Genomic DNA, 27,166 nt, shown 5'->3' with positions numbered 1-27,166 from the left:
GAGAGGAGAGGAGAGGAGAGGAGAGGAGAGGAGAGGAGAGGAGAGGAGAGGAGAGGAAAGGAAAGGAAAGGAAAGGAAAGGAAAGGAAAGGAAAGGAAAGGAAAGGAAAGGAAAGGTGATCAAAACCCATGCTTATTCCCTTATTCCCTTGCCAGTAGTCTAGGAGAATCCCTTCAGCTTCATCGCAGTCAGTGAATATCCTCCACCAGTCCCACACACCGCAGACGAATTGATCAGTATATGCATTTTCACAAGGTCCCCTGTCCCATTTCCAGTTTCACAGTCAGTGGATGTTAGGGTCATAAGCTGCACTGGAAAAATTTAAGTCAGTATATGCAGAGTATTAAATCAGTTACACCATTCTGAGTGGTGGTAGAAGTGGAGCTCTTTCCTAATTCTGCTGGCCGGCACCTTGAATGCTTGCTTTTATTTGTGGCCTCACCACAGAACTGTTGTGTGTTTGTGAGTAAGTCAGTTTATCACTCTACCTCCAAGACTTTCAGCTGTAAAATGCAATGCTGCCTCCTCACCACGAGACTTAATTAGGGCCCAGCAACACTTTCGTTAGAGTCAATGGCAAAAGAGGCTTTTGACCTCACTGAGGGTTAATATTAGGATCTTAGTGTCTGTAAGGCACTTTAAGAAACTTGGATGAAAGGTGAAGTAACATAATAAGGAACAAAAAAAAATCACTGAACGTTGAGCTTGCTGAGTTTGCGTTGCACATGGCCTGTCTGTAGATGCAGCACAATATAAAGAAGTAATTACTTAACTTTTTCAGAATGGGGCTGTAGTGGGAAAAATAAATGCTAGGGAGATCTGCTTTTTATACACAAAATATGTACAAGTAGCAACTTTATGATCATTTTGTTACAGCTCTTAAAATGAGCCAGTGCACTAGGCTTCCACCTGGTTCCTGTTCTTTTTTTGCTTATCTGGCATGCACGTATTAACTGCCTCTCTGCGAACAGGCAAAATGCTAACCTAACACTGGGAGCTTCTCTCTGGTTTTGAGAGAACTGGGGATCTGCTGACCAGGACTATTTCAGAGTAAAGCCCATTGTTTAGTACATACTGTCAGGGACTCAGTGACCATGCAGGAAGATACTGATGTATTTGCAACCTTATGGGTTTTAATTTTTTTCTTCATTTCACCTTACCTGCAATCTTTCAGTTACCGATCTCCAGAAAACTCAGCTAATCAACAGCTGGAAGTAAATGAATAGCTAGATGCACCCAAACCAGAAAAGCAGATTGAACTCGGAGGAGATTTTAATTTTAAGTGTATGTCTTGGACTGCTACCAGAAGCCCTTTAGAATGTCATTGTTCTTTGGGGGAAATTTGGATGTGGACAAAAAGACCATTAATAAAGGCTGTCAAAACATCTGTTAAAAATCTGCAAGTTACAAAATATGCATTAAAAAAGATAATTAAATATAGATGGTACAGTTTAAAGGTCTTCATTTTCCAGTTTGTAGAAATCTTCATGGGGTAGGATTAGGCCAGGTATACCACTGGAATTTTTAAGTTAAAAAAGGAGAAACAAAGACAAAGACCAACCATTCCCCCCACTCCCCTCTCCCTTCCCCAGTTCCTAGTTAGAGTGTGCAGGAACAAGAAGTTTTCCCTCTCTGGAGAGCAGAGGAGAAAAATGGCAGTTGTGAGCGAGAAAAGCAGCACATTGCTGTTCTGCTCAACTAATAGGAATGCAGAAGACCTCTGCCCTTCTCTCCTTTCTGGGGGAACTGCCTCCTCCTCTACTTAAGACCCAGTGCGTGTCTGTTCCTTTCCAACTATTCCTAGCTGGAAAATAAGAATGTAATTTCCCTCCTTTTTTCTTGGCTGAAAGAGTTTTTAACTCTGCCGGCTGGGACGTCTGCCCCAGGCTGACTCCTTGCACCTGTGCTGGGTGCTGGAGTAGTGCTGGGCCTGCTGCCCTCCCTGCTCCTCCCAGGGGACATGCACTCTGCTGCAGGTAGCTTAACCCTTGAGTGAACCACCCACAAGTGGCTTTGCCTGTGAATATTCATGGGCGTTTGAACCAACTTCTTGACTAAGGACACCCTGCCACTTTGAGATCTAATCCCCCAAAAAGCTACTTGAAATAAAACCAGTTAGGGTACCTATCCTCCCATCTCCTTGCTGTTGGTTTTTGAGTTTTAAGGAATGTATTTTTCCTTTCTGAATTTGTATTTTGTGGGCTTACAGTTATGACTGCTGTCTGAAAAACCAGGCTTGGCTCACTGACAGCGTAGGTCTGATTCTGCATTAGGGATTGTTTCTGTGCCTGCGTGTGTTACAAAGTCCCTGAATTGTACAGGGATCTCTGGCAGCAGATCCTTGTGAAGGACCAGCCTGGCTGGCCTAAAGGAAATGGTGAAGTTCATTTCAGGTAATACAGAAACAATACAGGGTGTACTTAAAATGGAGGTGATTTATACGGTTCACTTTTTGTTCTAATTGACAATATTTTGGGAAGACTGTGGCCTGCAAACTCACCAAGCTAACATCATGTCAAGGAGAAGGGGGAAATGTCCAAACTGAATGCTCTTTAAGTAAATCTGATTTCTAACCCGACTGCAGCCCAGAAAGGACCAGATGGGGTCATCATTCCCAATAACTACTGTGACTTCTGCCTCGGAGGCTCCAATATGAACAAAAAAAGTGGCCGGCCTGAGGAACTTGTATCGTGCTCAGACTGTGGGCGCTCTGGTAGGTGACTCCTTCTTGCAACTTTCTTGTACAAAGGTATTTGTGTAATTTGTTTTTTGCTCCTTCTGAAGATTTTGAAGAAAGGCAGTGCATTTGGGAGGGGATAGAGGACGAGGTCTTACCTCTTGTCTGTGTTTGTGGGAAAGGATGACTGGGAAATTTTCTGTCATAAAATCCACTGTTGGATTCACATTTTTAAGCTAATGGCGTCCTACGAAATAATAAAGTTTTAATGTATTTATTGGCTTCTGTGAATGTTGGTACATGTATTAGTTGTTCTTCAAATGGAAGGAGAAAATCCTGTGACAATGTTAAAGAATGGGCTCTGTCTTCAAATGCTGCAATTACAACTATAAATTACTTACAAGATTTATGAAAGTTGCATGACAAGCATTTCCATTGATTACACATTTCATGCATTTCTTCATCCAAAAAAGATAGAAGGAGGAAATTACAGGGTAGGGATGGGGGTAGCTGTCAAGAATTATCCTCTTACAAGATGACTATCATTAATTTTGTTTAAAGAGGTTTTTATTTCTCCATTTTCTTCCCTTCTCTCTTTTTAAATGTAGGCAATTGTGTCTTTCCCATTCTGAGTTGTCTTTATTTCTGGACTGTTGTTTTCTTCCTTCCTTTCTTTCTTTTTTTTTTCTTTCTTTCTTTCTCTTTTTTTTTGGAATTTTATTCCAGCTGAGCAGTTATTTATAGCTCGCATGGGAGGTGGTGGTGGTGGTAGAGGGAATGGGAAACCTTTAACAACTGCATATTCCAGCTTTGGTCCAAGTTTCCAGTTGTGAGATTTCTGGACAGTGGTGATACTAGTGGTGATAAGACCATCATATGGAAATCTGAAAACCAAAAAAACCTTGAAATTCAGTATTGCTGCTGCTGCTTCTGTACTAGGCACTGAAAGATGTCTGTTGCGTGATGGCCGAAATGCGATGTGGAGTGTTCTTGTGCTGAGGGAATGGCCTTTTTATGCTCCCACTGAAATTCATAGTAAGCCTCTTACCACATTCAGTGGGAGCAGGACTAGACTCTCACTGACAAATTGCCTTCTGCAGTTGTTGTGACCTTTGAAGATATTCTGAAGTGATACTGACTGGTCACCAGAGGACCGATGGCAACCCCTTTGGTTTTCTCCAGGGGCATCCTTATGAATGCTGTGCAGTCAGGGGCATGGACCTTTTAGTGGATACGTGTTTGCTTCTTAATAACTGAAGGGGGAAGCTCATGTGGTCCGTGGTGCCATCTTGGAAGACCATTGCCCTTCCTCTTGATTGTTATAGTTCAATATAACTCATTTCAGCATTGTCCTGATACGGCACAGTGAGATGGATCCGTATTTTTTTGCTATTTAAACATTGCTGTGGTGATTATATCAGAATGTAACACAAATACATTAATTCCCTTGATTCCTTAGTGTGATAGAACAAGTAGATCAGCATGTAACCTAAATTGTGCAAAATCAGTTCCATTAAATGCTATCCTTGTACAAATTCTGACCCACCTGGGTCATTCATAGGGATCTGCAATGGTGTGACTGATGTGTGATGAAAGTGATTAAGGTACAACCACACACTAATCTGTAAACTAAAACAATGAAACCTCTTTGGTGGCTGCTATCTTTCTCTTTCTTGATAATGGAGAACATTTTCATTATACTGAAAGAGAGGTCATGGAAATTATATTGTTTCTTCCCTTCACAAAGTCAGTAAAATCACATCTCTACAAGGTGGTTCATCTGCCAATCATTTTGTTATATCCATTTTCTTTTTGTGAACAGGATTTAATTCTTCGTGTCTCAAGCAATGCAGTGTACTTGTTATATGGCTGATTCCTGTAGCTGGAGCGGGGACCAAACAGTTGGTTACTTAATACCATGCTACTGTTTCTGAATAATAAAATAGCCGTTCCCTAAAATCTCACACTTTTGTTTTCCTGGGGCACAAGAGACATCTTTTTCTCTACCTTTCCTGAAGAGAGAATTTGAAGGCTATACTATTAATCACATAACATGTTTGATTGAGGGAGAAAATAAACCTCAGTTTCGCAGGTTTCAGTATTTGACTTCCCTTTTTAAGAGTCGTCTTCTTTTTGTTGTTCTTGTTGTTGCTGCTACTGATGTCCTGTGTGGAGAATTTCCTGTTCCATATTGAAAGTTGGATTAACTCACACACATTTGAACTTTTCAGTGTTCCCCAAGACAGGTCACTTCTCATCTTAGTTGTTTTAGTTGTTGAACTGTATATATTTGTTTTGGGTTTTTTTATTTTTGAAGGAGATGCCATGAAATTGGAATAAAAGCATTTGTTTAGGTTACTTTCACTTAGTCTTCAAAATGTATTTCATTTTGTCTACAGAGGAGGCTCTTTAGGATCAGGTGAAGGACAGGGATAAAAAATAGTCCTGAGGTTGATGAGCTATCTAGTGGGTTACATTTCTATAGCAGTAAATTTGTGACAGTTGATGCCAGTCTGAAGGACAGTCATTGCGCTTAGAGCTAACAGTGTCTAATTACTTATACGGTCTAAAAATCTTTAAAAATTGATCTAAGTAATCACGAGGAAATATTTTAATGTCTTTTGAAGAGAGGAAAACACGATTAACCCTTTCGCTGCCATAGCTATGGGCACCTGTGTTGTTTGTAGATTTTTTTTCTTTGAAAGAGAAACTGATCCTTTTTTTATTTTTCTTACTGCAGTTCTACTGAGCTATGTTGTTGAGGTGCGCGGGCACATACAAGCACACACCTATGAGCGCAATAGTCTGAATTGTTTAATAATAATGATGATTAAAAAAATTATGATGATGATGCCTGTTGCTTAACCCATGTGCTGATATATTCATCATACATGTCAGCTCATTTGGGAAGAGAAGGCAGGAGGGACGAAGCAGCGCCAGCACACACTACGGAGGACTTGTTCGGTTCCACGTCAGAAAGCGACACCTCGACCTTTCATGGCTTTGACGAGGATGATGCAGAAGAGCCTCTCTCAAGCCGAGGAGGTGGCTGTGGTGGCAGCTCTCCCTCTGCAGACAAAAAGGGCAGCTGCTAAAATAACTAAAAAGACACACAAACTCTGAGCGATTTGCTGTCCTTTTTACTACTAGGATTATTATTACCTTTTTCTTTTTTTTAATTTTAGGTCCTTGGGGTTTTTGTTTTGTTTTGTTTTTGGTTTTGGTTTTGTTTTTCCTGTGGGGTGTACACTGAAAGCACAAATGTTTAAAGCTCTTGACAACTACTTTGAAGAGACAGAAGGTTTTGATTTTCCTGTTATTTTTTTCATTTTAATTTGTTTTCCTCCCGCCTCCCCCCCTTCTCTTTCTCTCTGGAAACGTAAAAGGTGGATTTAATATTTTTTTTAATAGCGAGCAGAGTTGATTTTCTTGTCTTTTAATATATATACCCGCAAACCACGAAAAATACAGATGGGTTGGAGAGCAGAAAGCAAACCCAAATAGGTTTTTTTAATTATTATTATTTATATATTCTATATATTATTAGAAAATCTACTTTTTAAATAAAAATACAAAAAACACAAAAAAGCAATGGATGTCTACTTGATAATAGAACTGTTTCTAGAGAACCACTGTGGGCGGACTCTATCGGAGGACAAGGAAACCCTTGATGTGATGGCTTCTGCGTTTTGAGATATTGCACTTACTGTAGCATGTGGAGTTTGGCTGTTCTTGTACGCCTGCTACGTTTGTCTTTAACAGCCTGAAAATACAAACAGCACCATTGAAGACCATGACCTTGGGGAACATGTTTCCGTCCCTCCTTTGGACACCTTTACACTCAATAGATCTCTTCCTCCCTGCACCCCTTCATGTCTTCCTCTCTCCGTTCTACTTTTTTTTTTCTTTTCCTTCACCTTTCACTTCATGGACAGCAATTTCCAAGCATAGGGATGGAATATGAATGGCAAGTCATAGACATCAAAGACAAAACAGCTGGAGGAGCAGAATCATGGAAGAAATGATATGGAAAAATACCTCACCTGTACTTTTCTTTCCATTTTAAAAATTTAATTCACAGCATTTTTTCCTGTGTCACCCAGTTTTTTCTCTCTGTAGTGTCTTGTGAGACACTTTGTTTGCTTTTCAATATCTTCTCTTGAAATAAACCAAAGCAATACTCATTAAAGTTCCAAGGGCAATGGAGAAGAGAGTGACTCCCTTCCCAGCGACTTTCGCAGAAAGGAGGAAACATGCAGCAGGATTTGAAAGGTATGTCCGAGCTGAAATGTCTTTCACTCAATTTGAAATCTCTGTGCCCTGGATTTTCAACAGGCCCTTGACTGAGCTTTGTTGTAGGAGTAAGTCCCGTGGATTAAATTGTGTTATGAGTATGCGTCACATTCACACCCCTGGTGAAGCTAATGGAAGTTCCGTGGGAGCAGGATCCAGCCTCGTGTACAGTCAGAAGTGATTCAGAAGGAGACAGTGTGTAGGTTACATTTTGCTGTTCCTAATGCAGGCAAAAATCTCCCTGGAGCGGGGGCAAGATTAGGTTCCAAGGATATATTTTTACTGATGTGTATAATGCCAAACAGGGTGGAATCATGACCTTATTTAAATCAGAGGCAAAATAGACATTTAACTGGGCAGTCCCTAATCCTTAAACTGGAGGTGTGTGTTTCTGATACTAGAAAAAAAATCTCAGCCTTGCAATGAAGACTTTGGATATATATTGTTCTAATGCATGAATGAATCCTATCCAAATGGATTCCATTTCTCCTGTTTCTTTTGCTGGGGTAGCAAAATACTGTCTGTGAGAGCTCCTTCAACTTTCCCCCCCCCTAAGGAAAAAGAGAAAGGATCCAGTGTCTGATTTTTCTATTGTTCACTTTAACATGGAATAAGCAGTGGACAGATTCTGCTTTTAGGTACATGGGCGTAAATCCAGATGTCTAGATTACATCAATAATCTGCCTTCAAAATGGTGTTACAAAATGTTACGAAATACCTCTGTGTGTTTATACCATAGGACAGTACATGCCAGAGCCATGCACACCTGCCTTGATTAAGCTTGCCCATATTGATAATCCTTTTCTGTGCTATTCTGTTCCTGCTGGTGTATTATAATCGATCCAGTGTCAAATCAATGATATTTTGACTTAATGCTGTCAATGAGAAGTGTACTTTAACTGATAAAAACATTCAGTCCTTCCACAACCAGTTCTTTTTTCTCTGAAAGAGCACAAGATAGATTTATAATATTTTGCCACTTTTCCGTATTTATTAAAAGCTCAAACTTCAGATGGTTTCCAAGGGTGAGGCACAGACATATAGGTGCCTGCTTTTCAAAAATCCGTGAAAGAGTTAGGATAGTTTGCATATCTGTATCATTTTATATATATGTGTGTGTGTGTGTGTGTGTGTGTGTGTAGGTAAACATGTATCAGAAATGTATGTACACAGACACATACACACATATAGGTAATGCAGACATTAAAATAAAGAGCAACAGAAGTCAAGGTAGAAGACACTTCCCAACCAAGAATGGGTGGAACCAGCCCTTGTGTGAGGCACTGAGATCTCACTTGTTCCATACTGACCTTACTGTAAGCAAAGAGTAATATCAGTAAAGTCCAGTGAATTTTGTCTAAATTTATGCTAATGTAGCTGAGAGCAGAACCTGGTCCAGAAGTAGAGTTGTTCCCAGTTTGCAAAGAAATACCGCAAATGTGAAATGTCATAGAATTTAAAAAATGAAGTTCAAATTGATTTCTTCTGCTACTACTGCCCTTCAAGCCCTGCACTTACATTTGTGGTATTAATATTATATTCTCTTCCTTTCAAAAAAAATTTTTTTTCTTTCTCTTGCTACTCTTTGACGTGCCCACATGAACAACAGGGAAAATAGAAAGGGAGCAAGTACCTAGAAATGTGCTGAATCCACAGTAAGCAGACAACATGATTTCTTGCATCCATCTTGCATCTATTTCTTGTATCCACGTAGCAGTCATGACAGATGGATTAGAAGGTTAAGAGTTTTAAATTTACCCAGTGTTCCTCAAAATACAATCAGAGTATGCTTTGACAGGGAAAGGCTCACAGGAGTAATGGAGACCTGAGTTATCAAGGACTTGAAGAGAGTTCAGTTTTCATTTGTCTGCCTTTTATTGCCTGAGAGTTGTAGGCTTGACACACTTGGAACCAGCCAGCTGCAGCTGGCCACTGGTGTGGGGATGGCAGCACAGAGCTCAGCATTTAGTAAGCGCTGTATTTACCCAGCTTCTTGCATGCTGTTGCAGCCCATCCCGAGCTCTGTGCTGCTGTGCTGACTATAGTCCTTGCAGCTCCTGAACTAGCTAGCTGAAACCTACCCAGGTGCATCTTTCTGAAGAACTCTAGTCACTGCAGAACAGGCATACTCTAAATATAATTTTTTCCAAGTGGAGTCTGTCCTTACATTGTCTTTTGTGAACCATGCCTAACACATTCTGGGCTCTTCTGGAATACAAACAATAATCAGATGCCCATAATTCATTAAGTCTTGATTTATTTTCACAAATGCAGTTACTATAACAATGCATACAGTCTTAATCCTTTCGCAACCTAACCACCCATCTTTGTGACAACCGGGTAGCCCAGTACCCTCAGAAAGAAGCCACAACAGCTCACAGAGTACATAAAAATTGCCAGATGACATTTATTACAGATAGCAAAGAAAAATATCCATCACACTTATTTATACCATTAATGTGTATATGGACGGTCACTGGTTCAATCTAGTCCTGAGCAAGGAAGGAAGGTAAAATAAATTCATCATTATGGAGAGCAGAGTAGTCCTTGGATTCCTTAAGATGTCTTATTAGACTGAGATAACCAACATGAGTTTAGTCCAGCAGGCTGAGCAGCGTGGTACTGACCGTAGGAAGGCATCAGTCATAGGGAGGAAATTAAGATGTAGAGGTGGAAACTAAAAGAGTACTTGTTTAAGCTAGGTTGTAAAGTAGTGTTAACAGTGAATATTGAATGAAGTGTTGATATGGAAATGAAATATTCTCAGGGCAGGTGAGTGGAAGGCTGGAGTGAAGGCTGGGAACAGGGAAAGAAGGTTGGTAGCTCATAAGTTAAAGATGAAAGCAAAGCAAAGGGGCTCCTACATGAGACCTTCTCAGATGGACAAGGGGAAGACGACAATGTTAGTGAGGCAGAAAATATATAGGAGGAGATTTCATAAGTGCAATGAAAAAAAAAAAAAGAGGAGCCTGACACTAGCATAGCCAGGTCAGAAATAAGGGAACTGCACAGTGTCAACTGTATCTTCAAAGACACATAAGTCCCAAACCAAACTAGGAAGGCTTAAAGAGAGTTTTCAATGTGAATTCTGGGTTGTACCTAAAAAATACAGTCATCTTCGAAATCAGAAAGGAGCGTGATGCTCTGTATTCCCCAGTGATTTCAGCAGTTCAATGAGACCTGCTGTTCTGAGCTTCACAAGAAGATCTTTGAAGGTGCAGTCCTTCAACTAATCACAAGTCTGGCTCTTCCATTCCTCCTCCAAAGACGTCCTTCTTATTAGAGGAAGGTTAGCACAAGGCTGTCCAAAGATTCTCCTGAAACATACGCTCCCACAAAAGCCATGTACCAAAATAAGACAGCTCTGGTGTGAAATGTGAATAAAGGGATGTTTCATTTCAGGTCCTAAATTCAGAGTTTTCTGTGTTTAATCATGTGAGCTGTCTCCTCAGGCACCTTTCTACTGCTCCATACTAAAGGATCTTAGAAAAGACACATAATTTCCTGAGCCATCCTCTGCAAACTCTGATTCACAGATGGGAGCAGGAGAAATAAGGAAGTGACGTGCTGCTTGAGCAGCTGATTAGTGGGTAGAAAGGCTACGTAGAGTGTGCACTGATCCTTAGCATGTTCCCTTTTGTGGCTTTTAATTAGTTGACATTTTAGCAGCGACAGACCTCAGCTCTTGCATGAAAACAGTTTAAAATTTTAAGTGTGATAATATATATTGAGAAAATTTTAAGAAAATATGGATTCTGGCATAACATTTAAAAAATAAAAGGAGACCATGAGGCATGTGGCAGAACAGGGATGGAACTGAAATCTGTTTTGCTTCACTTTGCATCTCTTCCCTCCACCCGGGCACCCCCCAGTTTTGTGGGTTGGATATTTATTTCTTGTACATGTAATGGTGCTTGGAATAGCATTGTATATATGTGGTAAGGTCATAAATGATGAGCCTAGGCTGCTGAAACAAGGTCCAGAGAGAACTTTGCCACTGGGTTCAGAAGGATTAGCACTGGGCTTTCTTAGCTATTGCTTTGATTGAATGAAACCTCACCGTTAATATGCTTGCTAGTATGGTGTAGACAAGTCCGAGATGGCCATTTGTTTCAGCAGAATGTGTTATTAGAATCCCCTCCCCGCATTGTTTTGCCTTTGAGCTTTTACATTAGTTATTCATTTTGAGTTCCAGTTTGCCATTTTACAGACCTCAGCTTAGGCTCTTGATTGAAGACAGAAACTCAGTTTGCTGCCTGCTGATGCATGGAGCAAATGAGAACTGCACCCAGAGAGTTGCTGAGCCCGGACTCTGCTGGGTCACCACTGCGTTCTCTCCTGCCTGCTTGGCCTTTCTTTGGCTAATTCTTGCAATGATATTTTGAGATGGGCCCTAAAATTATAATTCAAATAGCGCCAAACTGTGGAGCTTTCAAAGGCTGGCTCCTCATGCAATTTGCTTCTTCCCCATGGCAAGCAGTTTTACTGAATCAATTCCTCAAGCAAACATTGTATTGACCCCACTGGGAGTCGTCTTATTATAAAAACTGCAAAATCTGCCCAGTGTGTTTTGTGCTGCAACATATGTAGATGTTTCCAATAAACACTAATTTCTTATTCTCCATTATTTTTTCTTATTTATATAAAATTTGTAGCTATAAGTATATCTAAAGTGTGAGGCACATGCATGTGTTCATGCCAGCATGGGGTTGTTTTGACAAACCCTCACAGTGCAGAAATGTAGCCAGGCTGGATTTTTGCTGACTGAGCCATTACAATAAACCCTACCAACCTTTGTTCTCTTCGCCAGATATCTACCAGGGTTGAAAAAAACCCAACTTGTATAAATACCACAGAATACTGAAATTGGGTCAGAACTATTTTCATGTCCCAGTCTGTATTTCCATGAGTGTTAAGTTGCCAATTTCAGAGAAGACAAGTTGTAATAACATTTAGAAAAAAAACCCAGCTGTTGCAATTTCAAGTTCTGATACCCCTGTTAAGGGGATGCTGCCAGTTCATATCTTTGAGTTATTCTTTTGGTCACTGGCATCTCCTAAGATTTTGGACCTTTGTGTCGTCCAGAACTGATATGAGAGGTGTGGGGAAGACATGGGGGGAGGCACTTGCATTTTGTGGAAATAAAGAGATGATTTTATTGGCTATCTAATACTACTCTTAGTAGTCCATTAGCAACTTAGTCCATTCACGGATTAAACGCAATATAAAATGCAGTCTTTCACTTATTTCCAGAAGTTATCACATTGCTGCCACCCTATGTGTATCGTTCAGACTTCTAAAGATGTCTTTTGTGCAGTGCTGCATACACTTGTGGCTCTGTAAAAATAATTAGTAATATAGCAATGTAATCAGAGCAGGATTTCATAAGCAAAGGTCTTAATCTCTAGTAAAGAGAGCTATCTAAGCTGAATGATGAAGGTTATTTAATGATGTTAACAGTAAGAAAGATTGACAGCGTTTGGTGTCTTTCTTTTGGATATGCTCCTTCGTATCCTATTTGTTTGCTTTGTATTTACTTATGGCTCCCACGGTCAGTTGAAACTGAGTCTGTCGAGCTACATTTTCAAAGAACTAGAATACAAACAGTGCTGGAAGGTTGGTTTGTGCTGCTTCTGTTTTTTTCTGAACGCTTGCTTTTGTTGTCTGTTTGACTTTGTTTAGTTTTACTTTGTATTGCCTTTCCCTCTGCAGTCAGCCCTGCCCTCATGGACTCCAGCATCCTTCAAGCAAGACATTTCAGAAGAAGGCTGAGAGAAGCCAGGATGCTTTGATGCTTCTCCCCTCCTTGCCCTGACCCTTCCGTACCCATGTTTCATCTGGCACAGGAGCCTGGACTGCGGGAAGTCAGCTGCCGATTGTTGTGAGAAGTTCTGGGGATGCCCTAAGCTGGTGCAATACAAAGAAGTTTTTTAAAGTCTTGATTTTCACTTTCTTTTAAGCGTGTGTATAAACCCAGGTCAAACTGGAATTGATCTACAGTAAAACTGACTGAAAAACAAACAAACTGAAAAAAGACTTAACTATTTTATTTATTTCGATATTTAAGAGAGAAAAGAAGTGCTGAAGTTGCACAGTATTTTTGTTTGAAATACATTTTACTTCAAATTTTAAATGCAATTTTGTGAAGACATGAAATTTTAAAAAGCACTTAATGTAAAATAAAGACTGAATATTTACTCTAAGGAAAAAACTTTTTTTAAATAATGAAAATAAAGATCAACTCTGCTCTCTCTCTTACTTTAAAGAAGCCATTCATACATGTGCTGGGTATCTTTGTTTTTTGCAAATTGGATGTGGTAAGTGAAGATTGCTCTGGTTTACTTTCTCCTTAATAATATTATTCTGTTAGATGCTTAAAACTTACTTTGCTGTACTGCATTAGGCACAAATCTGAACAAAAACTGTTGAAATAGCAAAGACCAGGCTCAGTGGCTGGATTTTTTTGTTACCAGATTTTGTGTCCAATTCAAAGGACTGTCTTCTCCCAGCAGGATTGATGTGTCTCTTCTGCACAGTAAAAGAGGTCTGCTCTTGAGCAACTCTGTGAAATACTTCTGCTGAAAGAGGCGTTTAAAAAAGGAAGACAACTCCGTTAATTTTAGTATTATTTTTTGCTTTGGTAATTCCACAGCTGATTGTGAGTTGGTTGTAAGGGAAGTATCTAAATGTTCAAGTGCTCTTGGCATAGAGCTTCCTGTTGGAGTCAAGGGTGATGCCATGCATAGAAAATTTGTGTACTTCAGCCCTTTCTTAAGTGGTAGTGGACTTTGAAAAGCGTACAGGTGCACCCGAATGTCAGCAGTAAGCAAGAGGGGTTACTCAGCGGAAGAATGTGAGTTCCCGCAGCTACAATCCTAAATTGTCCTGTGAGGGACATTCACATCCTGAATTTGAAGTTGTTAGTCATCTTCTCAGTGAAGTAAGGTGTTCTGCTCCGTACAAGCACTGGAGGATTTTGTCGGCTGCCAAGTCTGTTCACAGTGGATAGCGCAGGACTGTTCGCTGTCATGTGTGACGCAGTCTAGTAAGGATGCAGGATAGCCTTATGTCCTAGGAGAAGGGTATTGGACTTGGCTCTGAGATTAGCTTCTCTGTAACAGGGGTGCCAGATGTACCTATTGGTATAGACCCAGGGTATAGATAGAAAAAGTGGGTTTGTTAATGTGGCTTATGTTGGCTTTTGGAGTGAAAAAAGCTATGTCTACAAAAAATGCATCCTGACTAGGTGAAGCTGCCAGAGAGCCTGATCCTGCATTGTGTTTCATGCACACCTAAAACTCAAGCTCACCTCATTGAGAGGTTTCCATGTGTCAGTAGCAGCAGATTTTGTCCTCTTCTCCCTTCCCCTTCTCCCGCTCCTTCCCAAATTAACACATAGGGCCAAGAATAACCATGTTAAGATGTCTGGTAGACCTGGGTCCTGATCCCACTAAGTTAAATGACAAAATTTATGTCCTAATCGGGCTCTTTAGCAGGATGGTTTTGTTTTGTTCATTTTGTTGGTTTCTAAACTTGCAGTGGTGAACTGCCTCTAGAAAAGAAAAGAAATCAAATTTTATTTCATCAAAATATAACAAGACGCACAACTGTAATGAAGATTTGCAAACTGTAGGGTCTGTGTTCAGTTTGTGTAATATTCCTTCCAAATAAAAGTTCTGCTTCCAACGTCCCTACTGTATATTCCTCTGTAAATATTACTTTATCAAACCAATTCTACAAGGTCTTTTTTAGTGCAAATAATCTTCTTTGAAAAAGACATTGTTGAATAACATACCTGTACATATACTTTTCTAAGCTCTCCATTGTTTATAATACTCTCTTTGAAGCTTAAAATAAAACTTCCTCCTCTATTGATTTTGTTTCCCTTTTCCATTTTGTAAATTATGACTTTTGTCCCTGGATTTGGTTTTGTATTTCTTAATGAAGCATAACGTTAACCAAGAATTCTCTTCCTTTTTCTCTTTTACTTTCTCTTCTCTATTCATTGGACTACAGAACCTGGTCCTGTTGCTTGCTATAGTGAAGGTAGGCAGGAAATAAAATACTGCTTTTGTGTAGGACTCGTTTTAGGAGTGTTTCCTATCATTTGGTGATAATAGAGGATCTTCCTAAATGTGTTTGCATTTTAATAACCTTCTTCATGAGATTAATAGAGTTGCATTAAGTTAATTTAGTTTCAAAGGTGGAGTCTAAGTTATCTGAGAGCTTTTTGTATAGATTTTAGTGACATTGCCTTTTGGAGTCCTGACCCTACCTATCCCATTTCTAATCCAGTCACTGGAGTAACTGGAAACTGTGATTCCCTTTGCTGGATTTCCCTTTGCTGTGATTCCCTTTCATGCTGAAAGGCAGGCATGAACCCTGCCTTTCCCTTTACACACATTAGATTAGTGGTGTGGTTGTACAGGATGGAAAGAGAAAGAGGAAATACTGTTTCAGATCAGATGCCATCTTTTTAGGAAACTCTCTGTGTCCTCTTCCCTAATAGGGCTGCTGTCATTTTTATGAAGCTCTGTTGCCTTTCCTCTGCCTTCCCATCAATTTCTCTGCTACCAGTAGAGGCTATAGATGGCTCTGTTTGCTTCGGCAGCTGCTTGCAAAAATAGCAGCTGAGGTGTAGTTTTTAAGAGATCTTCTGATGTGGGTACAGATCCTTTAGAGTAGTGAACTGCCCCCCCCCAGCAGATTAAATGGCAAGTAAGTCCTAAAGAACACGTCAGAAATGAATCCAGTCAGGCAATATAGGAATTGTACAGAATTGTACAGATGGGCCTTATTTTTAACAGTTGTGTGTGACAGAGTGTGTGTCTTTGCAGCAGAGAATTAACTATTCTCGGTCTTCTTTTATAGCTTTTTCCTATAAAGTTTAATTTTTCACATGTGTAATTTTGATTTCCATTATTGTTTTGTTTCTTCACTCTTTCTTCAAGTGACTATGACTCAAAAACTTCACTGTTTGCCTTCAAACCTTATCTTTACCTGTGCAAGGCCTTTGGCCGATTCATTGGAGGAAAGAGGAAACCAAAAGGCAGTTTCAGCTACCTTTGCTGCCCTCAGTCACTGTGGAGTTTAGGAACCTGTTTGGGATCTGATAGAGCAGCTCATGGACTCCTTACTGGGTTGTCCTCAGCTGTTCTGTGGCTAAAAAGTCTTTCCTTCCTTTTCACCTGTTGGGCACTGGGGACCAGAGGCAGCTGAAAAGGTGGGGTAAGGTGCTAACCGTATTTCTGAGCCGTGCTGAGGAGGTAGCCATGATGCTCTCCTTGGAGTGCACACTGGGTGATAGGATTGCTGGTTTTAAAGCCCCTCCTAGCAACTTCTAATTTCCTTTCTGCGATTTGCTCCCAGATATTCTTACAATAATCTGAGTTGCAGGCCTGCAAAACTACTTTCCCATAGGGATTTCATGGGGAGCAAGCAATCTTCTTTTCCTGCCCCAAAGCAGAGAGAGGAAGGAGGGTATGTGATGACAGATCCTGAGCCCCCGGCCATTGCTGCTTTTGTTGTTCTTCTCCTAGCTCCTCTTGAGCTTTCTGCTGTGCTGCGTAGGACAGAGAGACCCAGATGGAGGCTGGACGGGGAGCAAAGCTGAATGCTGACAAATCAAAGAAAGGAAAGTTGAAGAAAGGAAGGAAGGAAACTGCTTGTGGCATCAGTGCACTTTTCTTGTTCAATAGGTCATCTCCCATTCTAACTCAGTTGTCATTTTCATTGTCCTCAGTGTGATGGATGCAGAGAGCAGAACTAGACATTTCTGCTAAGGTAACCAGGAGTGAAAGTGTACGTTGAAATTACCCTTTATGGATGTCTGTCCACACACTGTTTAGATGAATGGGATCCTTCCCACCACAGCAGAGCTATTGTTACAGGCTGTCAGACTCCAGAGAAGAACTCTGCATAAGTCTTATTACTTAGAACATTTTTGTGCCTTTTTTTTGTTTTGTTTTATTTTTTTAAGCCACAGGCCCGGAAATAGAAATGTTCTAAAGGAAAGTTTTAATTTTGCAGAAATTATCTGAACAGAAAAAAATACCACTGTTCCCTAAGCCCCAGAGCAGATTTACGTTGTCATGCTGGCTAGAAAGGTATCTTATTTTCCTGTCTGAAGAAGGGTTCTTGCTGGTGAGAGTCAGACGTGGCAGGAGGAGGGAGTAAAAATGTCTGCCAGCATTGCGGCAGCTAATGGGTGCCCCCAAAGCCAGGTTTTCCTGGGCTGGGACTGAGCTGAAGGCTGGCAAAGCTGTGGGCTGAAATCCCAAGTTCTCTGGGTGGGCTGAAAACAGCATCGGCTTCTTTGCTTTGACCTGAACTAGAATGTTGCACTGGTTTAAGATTTATTCCAAACTTTTGCCTGGAATCAGGGAGAAAAAATCTGGTTAAATTTGCATCCTGGAGCTGTGAGCCTTACTTGTAATCAGATCCATCAGCTTACAGATGATAAAAAACCCCACAACCCTTGCTCTCTAAACCCAAGCTTTGAATGCTCATTAGCAATGACATAAACTTCTCTGTACCCCATCCCATCCCTAGCGTTGAAGATGGCTGAGTAGGACCTCAGCTACATAAAGCATACGTAGCAGAGCACATAAGCAGTGACTAGTCCCCTTAGTTTTGGCTGGGCTTGTCCAAATTGTGGCTTGATGTGTTTAAGATCTCCTTAATTCCAAGACTGACCCTTGGAAATTATTATAAAATTGTACTTCCTTCGCTGCACCAAAGCTGGACGTTTGCCACAGTTTAGTCCTATCTTTGATTTTAATGACTTAAGATGAGAACTGTCCATCTGTGGCATCTTAATTTCACCAGTATATTTTTTAAGACCTCACTGCATTTTCTGCTGTTTCAACAAATGCTCTTGCTGTGTGTGTTACAAACTTTTACCCTATCATCTGTTATTTGATGAAGTTTTGTCCTTGCAGCCTGTAATTCTTCCATGGTGTGTGCACCGTGATGGGAGAAGGATGGCATTTACCTTTAAAAAAGCACAGATTTCTGGGGCACAGTGTTGTGGCTAATATTGCCATTCAGGATATAATTAGAAACAGTTTTGTTTAATGTTGTCTAAGATAGCTGTGGTAGCTCTGAACGGCCTACAAACCAACTATGGCACTGCTATGGAAAAGGCAATACACTTTGAACATTGAAGCTGGGCGGTGGGCTGAAGCTCTTGGAACTACTGCTGCCTGCCTGAGAGAGGCAGCCGCTCTGGGGAGCTTGCAGAGGGGTACTCCTCCTTTGGGATGCCAGCTGATGGATGGTACCTCTTGAGCAGGAACAGATGTAGCTTCCCTTCAGTGTCTTAAGCTGAGTGGTTTTTTTTGGGGTGGAGTTTCATTTCTCGGTGGTGTTCGTCTTCCATAACCAATTCTCAGTAAGATCTTCTAGTTTATCTCTAGGCTTGCACAGGTGTTAAGAGTAATTTTTTGCTTGGACCGAAGCCCCTTCTCATTATGTTTCTTAAGTCTTTGCTGTTAGTGTCCTGGTGTTGGTGGCTTCATTGTGGACTGCAGGAAGAGAATGAACGTGACCAAATTTTTCAGATACAGCCTTCTTTTTGAAACAGATTAGAGATTTTAAATAAAGCTGGAGAGAGTTTTGTCAAGTGTTGCTGAAGACTTATCTTACTAATTTGGATTTCTTTCATTAGCCAACAGCCATTAACTTCTTCATATGATGATTTCAGGAGTCAGTATTGAGGCCAGCTCTCCAAGGTCAGATGAAGTCATTGGATGGGAAATAGCTGAAAGCTGTGCTGTCACTAAAGGGGTACTTTTATTTTAGTGTCAGATAGCCAGTGAGACATAGCTTTCAAGTTCATGTAGTACTTTGTATGGTGGAGTTTACATGGGGTGGTTTTAAGCCTATGTTTGAGAAATTAATTTTGCCCTGTTGGTACAAATCATAGTTGCTTCACATCAGTGCTCTGCTGGGAGTGGCTTAAATGTGTTAAACAGCACTAAAGTCTTTCCAGCCCTTTCCTCAAGCTCAACGACTTGTTTTATGGTGCAGTGGATTCTGCAGCTGGATCTTGGCTCAGAAGTCTCATCCATTGCTGGGATATCTGGGCTTGGGCTTCTTAAAGAACAGGTCCCAGATCTTCTCACGTCTTTCCACACTGACCGTGTCTCTGAATGTGTCCATCAGCCTGGAGGCTTAGGAGAGTTTTAACTATCCACAAACTCTCTCTGGGTTGAATTCAGATAGCTGTGGTACTCTTCAGACATCCAGATGGTCCAGAGCCGTGTATTCCTTCACCTGGAGAAGAGGACCTTCCCTGGGTCAGGGAGCTTCATTTCCCTTGCAAGGCCAGGTCAGCCTCTTCATTCATTAGCTCTCCAAGACCCCTTCGTCACTTCCATTAAAGGTGGGATTTTACAAGTACTTAGCAATCTGAAAGAAAAAAATGGAGAAGAATTTCCTAAGGACATCTGCACCCATTAGATTCCTCTGTGACTGTTTATATATTTACGGGTCTGGCATTATGTGAAGAAGAACTAGTCCCCCGTAGGCTCAGTGCAGCTATCATTGAGAATGCCAAACATCTCTTGGATGATGGGATGAAAAGATTTTCGTTTGATTCGAAATGAAATGCGTTCTCTTTTTCTCAATGAAACGACCCTTTCCCTTCCTTTCCCGCTGCCAAGTGTGCGCAGGCTTGAATGAAACATTTCATTTGTGAGTATTTTTCCCTCTCTTAAAAACAATTCCATCGAGCTCACTTTTGAAGCAAGGTACTGCTCCAAAATGAAAGTCCGACTTCTTGTTTGTGAAACACCGGCACAAAATGTCCCACCCTTTCTGAAAAATCTGTTTCTCTCTCTGCCGCCTCTTAACCCTTTCTCTCCTCCTGCTTGCTTTTGACTGAAACTACTTCATTCAAATTCACTCCTTCACTCAGATGTTTAGATCCCCCTGAAATTGCATTTTTTAGAGAGTAAACTGAGACATTTCACTCCCCCCTACCAAGCACATACTGATGCTCTGCAGGGTGCAGTTGTACCTCTTACTTCCCCCAGATATTGATGTTGCTGGGACTTTGATGGGGAAGTGAAAACTGGTTGCCATATTGATGAAATCTTGATTGGCACTTAGAAATTCCCAACCAAACAGGGGGTTTAACTAATGGAGAAGGGAAAAAATCAGGAGATGATGGGATTTTTCCAGCTTCTGGCACTGCATTACAAACAATGGAGAGTGTGTGTGGAGAACACTGCCCATTCGGCAGCTGAAAGGGTTTCTTTAAATCAACGAGGGGCTGAAGTAACTTGCTTCAAATTGTTTTTGTTTGTGCTTAGTTGAGTGAGGCAGTTCTACTTATGTCTGAATATTCAATCACATCAGCAACAGTGTAAATTATGCTTGTGTGGGAAAGTCAGGCCTCTTGCATTTACAGCATGTTCACATCAGTTATCAACCCTTTACCCATCGTGTGCTGAATTTCTTTACCTGGATGATAGGTGGTTACCTCATGTAACAGCAACTAGGTCACTGCCTATGCAATGGCATGGTGTCTTCTGCATAGTTAAGTTTATTTAATATTAAAATGATGACATTTAAATAGTTTCTCTGGAGTTTCCCATTTGATTTGAAATTTCTGGAACCATGCTACCAGAGAATTAGTCTAGAGTTGTTCCTTAATCTTTCTAGAAAGAAAGTTTGTCCAGAGATTAGTAATACTCTCTCCTTTTTCCCTTTCCTGTCCCCTAATTCATCAGCGTAAACCCAGCCTACCCCATTTTCAATCGACAGTTACTTTTATGGGATGGCTGTTTCCTGGCCCGTGGGTGAAATCACCTCTGAAGTTCTCCCCGCAGCCCTCGGTGCTTGAGGAGGACTGCAGCAGTGCAGAGGGCTTGTCTTGATGCTCTCAGAACTGACTGGGTGAACATGGCCTGTTTTTAGTGAAGAGGTGCCCACGTCACGAAGCATTGCATCCGTCATGCTCTCCCGCATAATCCCAGCGGAGATGCCACGGTCAGAGTGCCCCAGGGAAACAACGTGTCCCATCCACGGCTGCTGCCAGCTCGGGTTAGACACACTTTGTTGCGTCAGCATGAAAACGCTGGAGCTGGTCTTTGCGAGCACTACCTTGATAACATGGGTACGCTGGGCAGCGCTGGGTGTCCTTGCAGACATGCTGCCGTCTGTCTGGCTGTGTTAGCGGGGCAGTTTAACACCAGGAATATTGGGGAAGGACCAGGTATTTGGACAGCGAACGTGAGTTCAAGCAGGTAGCAGAGTCCTTGTTCAGGTTGAAGGGAGGGGAGGAGGGGCAGAGCTGGTATCTTGTTTTATGGGGGGTTTTAACAAAGGTAATGCTCTCGCGGAAGGCTATTCAGGCTGCCATTTCCCTAACATTTTAAATAACACCCCACTCCTCTCATTATAGCTGGGGATTTTGGCTCTCCCAGGGGGGAGGAGATGTTCTAAATGGGCTGCCAGGGAGGTGGATTTAATGCAGTAGGAAGAACTGGCTTCACCAAGTTAAAAAGCAAAACAAAACCCAATCCTCCATTCCTATTTTTAGTGTTTATGACCAAGTATTTTTGCTTGGTTGCTCATTTTGAAAGGGTTTAGTGAGCCTGCCAGTTGATTGAAAGCTCTGTGGTGTGTGAGCTGGCCTGGCTGGGGAGCCTGCAGTGCATAGCGACGAGGTCGGAGCCGCGCCGGAGGTTTTTTTCCACTGCAGTTTGTTGAAGGGTAACAAAAATGTCCCCTGGGCAAAGGGGATGTTGGCTTTCCAGGTTGTGGTGATTCATCTTGTCGGGATAAGCAGCCTTCCTCCCACTTCCACATTTTCATCTCCATCTACCTCACCCCTACTTCGCTGTGCAACCAAATGCAAAACCTGCCCTGCATTGCGCAGGCAGTATTGCTGGGGGGGTCTTACGCAGCCGACCCCCGCGAGGTGTACCTGCTGGGCAGCATTAGCATTCGGTGCCCGTCCTACTGGTCAGTTCGCGCTCTATAAATGGGTTTATTCTCATCATTAGGAGCTATGTCCCTGGCATATGGAGTCCGTGCGGTGCCTGCAGGCAGGTTTCCTTCCTGTTGGTGTTGGTAAGCAGCCCAAGTGCCTCCTGGCAATTAGCAGATCGTTACCCATAATGCGGTGCGCAGCGATGCAGCCTGGTGGGTTTTCTGGAGGTCACTCTGACCTAATTCACCCCCAGGAATTGTACAGCGCTGGCATGACTTACCAGTGCATTAACAAGCTGATGCTTCAGTACGAGGTTATTTGAGTGCTTCCACATTATATTTCTTAGGCAAGAAATAGCCATTTTGTCTAGCAGCCAACAGTAGCTAATAGGGGCTGGTCTAGAAGAGGAGGGAGCAGAGTGCTGGCTCCTTTTGAGATGGGACATCGCGGGCGGGCGGCATTTCTTTTGGCTTTAATATTGGGGGCCATTTCTGATCCCCGGGTTGCAAATGCGCAGAGCCTGGTTTGCCACATTACTTCTGCGTTATGACAGCATCTTTGCAGTGAACTGAGCAGCGTGTGTCAGGTGTGTGCCTGAATCCCTGCTGCTCGGCCTTGGAGGGGAAGACAGAGGAGCAAGACCCTGCCCCAGATCTGCCCCAGATCCGCTGCAGCCCAAACCCCTTGACGATATGAAATGGAGGTGCAGATTTCAGCCCATCCCAGGCGGTTTTGGAGGGGCCAGGTGTGCCTGGCCAAAGGGGGACCCACACACAGCAGTGAGCACCTCGGCCCGGCTCGTTCTCCCTCTGGCAAACCTGAGCCCAGAGCAGAGGGCCCGGCTGCAGTGTCACCAGCCCAAATCAGGGTGTTCTCCCAGGGCAGCAATTTGTACACCAAAGTTAATTGTTGGCAGTTTTTAGAGGCTTTTAAAATCTATAACTTCTGTTTTTAATTTCTCCCTGCTAAGATATGTATGGCTGGACTGTGCATACTGAGGAAGGGGGGCTATGCAGGGAAAGGCGCACACAAACCTACTGCAGTAAAACTATTTGAAAACATTTCTTAGGTAGTGTTCCTGTAAGACTTGTGGCATCTGCTACCAAGGGGATGGTGTGTGGGGAGAAAGTGATTTGACTGGCAAACTCTTAGGATGCCCAGAATAACTCGATCCTGGCTTCTCTCTTTGCGTGCTCTGGAGGTCACCCCCAAAACCCACCCAGCTCCTCCTGCCGCCCTGTGCCAGACAGAGTTACTGTGCCCTGTCTGCGCCTAATCTCTGGGTGCATGTGTCTGTGTATGCAGAGATCCTTCATTTTGTTTATGCATGTGAGCAGCCTTTGAGCCAAGCTTTGCTCTCAATGTACCCTCTGCAGCCCAGGCTCTTTGTCCCAGCTGATGCTCTTGATGCTTAAAAATGTTTCAGAGGAAATTATGCAGTGTGGAGTCAAAGCTGAGAGCGAGTTGAGCTGGTGGGCGGACTTTCCTCAGGCAACAAAATTTTCCTGGGAGTGCCTCGAGATGAGGGGTGTTTTGGTAGGAGCTCACTCCCCCTGTGCCCTTTGGTGTTTGCACGGCTAAAGCAACAGCAGGGTAGTGCAGGAGAGTGAGCTGTAAGTGCCACCTTCCACACCCCACCATTTTATAACTTCCTCGAGATATCCGGTGTTAATTGCTTTCAAACACAGGTCTGTCCTGCTTTCAGTTCCCACTGACTCCAATTACACCTGCCTAACTGCCACTGGGACTGAACCACTGTCTTTTGCACAGGGGCTTTATTTGTCCCTTGGGTGAACAATTGAAGCGGGCTCTCCTCTACCAGTGCTGAATATTCGAGCAATTGCTTGTAATTTATGTCTCTTTTTCCACTGGAACTGGCAGTACCGAGAAGGAAACCACCACCTCCGGAGTGCAGCTGGCTGCCAGTCCCGGGTGCTAATGCGGCAGAGTGCCCCTTCCCTTTCTGCGGGCTCGGTTTAAGCTCTGTCCGTGCTGGCCAGAATGACTATAGGGCCAGGAAATTAAATAATAGGAGCTATAAGCTCTGCTACAGCTGAATGGTTTCAGAGCTCTATCAATTATTAAAGGCGTTAATTCTTCCACAATTACTGGCATATTGTGGCATATTAGATTAGAGGAAAGTTGGTCTCTGACCAAATCAGACTGACCAGCCTATTCACCGAGGCCCCCGAGTCCTTTCAGACTCACTTCTGTAGCAGAGTTGGCGGTGCTGGAACACAGTGCCTCGGACACTGGGAGAAACAGCCAGCTTTTCTCATTTCCATCAGGACGTAGAAATTCACGGTGGTAGTATTTCCTCTCCTCCTCTTCTGTCTAATAATAATAAAACCCAATGGTGCCTACGAGTGAGACTTCCTTTTTTGTTTGTTTGCTTGTTTTTCTTAAGAAACTGGATTCAGCAGCGCTCTGTGCCGAAGGGGGTGAGACAAGAGCTCTTCACCTGCAGCCTCTGACACCCACCCCTGCCCTGGCCGCCAGGAAATCTGTTATATTTTTCTATAGTTAAATACTCCTGCTTCCCTGTATCGCAGAGGTACTGTGGCAGGTGGTGCCTTGGATCCTCACCCCACAAACACTTTTGAAGGCTTCTGTTCATGCCTACCTCCATTTAAGCAGGCAGGCATATGTTCCTGCATCGCAACATCTTGACGTTGCAAGATGGGAAGGGCCAGGAAAATGCCAAGAGCTCCCCATCCTCATCCCTTAGTAACATTTGGTCTTTTTCTGAGAGTTGCAGCTCCTTGAGCCCTGGGATTCTGGCAGAGCCAAGCCTTTTGGTGTGGCTGGATGGTTTGGGTTTTTAAGGGCCCTTTCTAATCCATCTGTTGTTGACACTACATACCTATAAGCATGCATTCTTAGACAGGCAAATGAGGGCTAAATTTTTATATCTTAACCATAAAATCATATCCCTTATTAGAATTACAAGTTACTTTTCCTTTCTTTTGTACAAATAACGGTAATAATTCTGTCTAATGATGGCAGTGGTCATAACAATGCTTATTCAATCTTAGCAGGAGGAAATTTTGCAGTTTCTTTGCATGTAAAACTTCCATTATTTGGATGGGGTTCCTGTGACATAGGTCATTATATCTGTAATATGTATTTATAGTTGTTTAAAAACCGGAATAGTTTATGGAATAAATTCTGACGTGATATAGCCAGGAGCCCTGTGGGTTTTCATTTTGCTATTGCTTAAAAAGCATACTACTACACAGTGAAAATAAGGGAAAGAATTGGAAACTGGGTGAAAATTCCTTTTACTCTATATAAATAATTTCACATTTGTTTTAAAAAAGGGGCCTTTGCTTATATTTTCCCCTCAAGATAATCTCTGCCTTTGTTTGAAAAAGGTTATTGATTGGATTGTTAACTTAAATAGTCTGTGGCGGGTGTGACAGAGCACATGGCTGCAATTAATCTTGCGATGCAGAATCCATTATTGAAGAAGCACTAATGAGCCGTTCTAAGGCCTTCACTGGTCACAGAGCGCCTGGGAGCAGCAGACTGCTCCTGCCCTTTCATGTCAGTTTTGGTCTTTAGTGTTATACAGCCAGTGTAAGCAGAAGCGATTTTTAGATTTTTTTTTATTATTATTATTTTTTGGGGTATTTAGGTTAAAATTTTCCTTACCAACAGTCTGTAATTGCACCAGGTGTGGAAGTCAAGAAATGGTCTCATGAATGCATTCGCCCCCCACTCCTCTGACCAGATGTCTGGTGGACATAGCGTACAATTAAAGCCAGTGGCATGTGAAACACGGGTATCACTATAAAATATGGTCTCAGTCACAAGGTTCAGATCCAGAGGAGAGTTTCGACAAAGATGAGGGAGCTTTTAGGCCTGATCTATACTTTAAAATATTGCTTTAAGACAAAGGGATGAGCTGTTGGAAACCTTCTCACTGCAAGTTTTATTGTCTGTGTTGTTTACAGCTATTGTGGCATAGCAAAAGTTTAGGTAGAGAATAGTTATGGTAGATTAGAAACTGTCGATGTTAACGTATCACCTTCTCCTTCAACAGAACTGCTCCCGGGGTGTATTTTAGAGGTCTGTCTGATGACTTTGGTGACACCATAAATACGGGTTACTTCTTCCCCCGTTAGATCTGCAGAGCTGGTACAGACATGTGAGAGTGATCCAGGGTCTACCGGGGCTGAACCACCACCTGAATTATTAACTGAGTTCCAGCTGCAGACTCTTTGCTGCACACCTTCACTGTAGCACATGCCATTTATCTCAAGATTAGCAAAATAAGACTGTTTCTTCATCTTGACCACATAAGTGATGAAATTAAGCAAGAAAAACCTTTCCAGCTCTCTGGCTCGTGTGCTACCACAGTGTCTGTAACTTGAACCATATGTTGGACTCCTCTTTGTGTAAAGCAAAATTGTTTGTGAGCTGAACTAGCTTTTTTTTTTTTTTTTTTTAAGAGAATTTGAATCTACCTATAGTACCCCGCCGTATGCAGCTACAGGGCTTTGTCTTCAGGCATTCTGCCACAGAGGGAATGTGAAGAAGTGCTGTGATATGGAGCAGGGATGGTGTTCACTAACACTGCTCCAGGAAGTCTTGGACGTGTGAATTTTCTCATAGGTCATGAAAAACACTGGGTTTTGAACCAAAGTAGCAGGAAAATAGAGCGATTGTGAAGAAGGAGAGCAGGGAGGGCAGGAAAAAGCATTTTAATGTTTTGAGTATCTACTATGACATGCTTGCCATATGCCACGCTGCTGGCATAAGTGGAAACAGTCTTTTCAACAACATTAGGTTAGGGTCATGGTACCACAAGGCGCATTGTTTAATGGAAAGACGATCTGACTTGGAGGCTGAAGAAAGACATGTCCACGAGGAATTCTTTTTCCCTTAGACATGTCATAAGCCCTGGACTAACAAGAGAGCAATCTGTGGCTATGCAGACATGGCTGTGGGCATTTGTTGGTCTCTTTCATAGTCACAGCATTTGGAGAGAGAGGCCAATGGAGTGAATAAATTGGTATTTTTTTGCAAAAGAGTCTTGCATTGCTACTAAAAAGAAGTCACCGTGGCCCTCACGCCACTGTTAATATTTTCTAAGCGATTCCCAGCCCACAAGAGCCCATTTCTTTTAGGCTTGTGGTGGGTGTGGTTCTTAAGGGCTCTGCAAAATAGGATGGATCACTTCAAGGATGAGGCACCATCGATAGGAGATGAAGCACAGAAAACGAAAACCTGCAGAGGTGGTTTTGAGGCAA

General features: G+C 42.2%; 1 protein-coding gene across 1 annotated transcript in view; it reads left to right on the top strand.

The window, feature by feature from the left end:
• DPF3 (D4, zinc and double PHD fingers, family 3) overlaps positions 1 to 27,166 on the top strand; it is a 167,394-nt gene that overhangs the window by 133,168 nt on the left and 7,060 nt on the right. Inside the window, 1 exon segment of the mRNA XM_009319183.1 lies at positions 2,585 to 2,713. Coding sequence (XP_009317458.1) covers positions 2,585 to 2,713 — 129 coding nt within the window.

Source organism: Pygoscelis adeliae, unplaced genomic scaffold (assembly GCF_000699105.1).
Source record: "Pygoscelis adeliae isolate BGI_AS28 unplaced genomic scaffold, ASM69910v1 Scaffold22, whole genome shotgun sequence".
In the NCBI taxonomy this organism is placed as follows: Eukaryota; Metazoa; Chordata; class Aves; order Sphenisciformes; family Spheniscidae; genus Pygoscelis; species Pygoscelis adeliae.
Note: the sequence above shows the minus strand (reverse complement) of the source record. Positions and strands in the feature narration are given on the sequence as shown.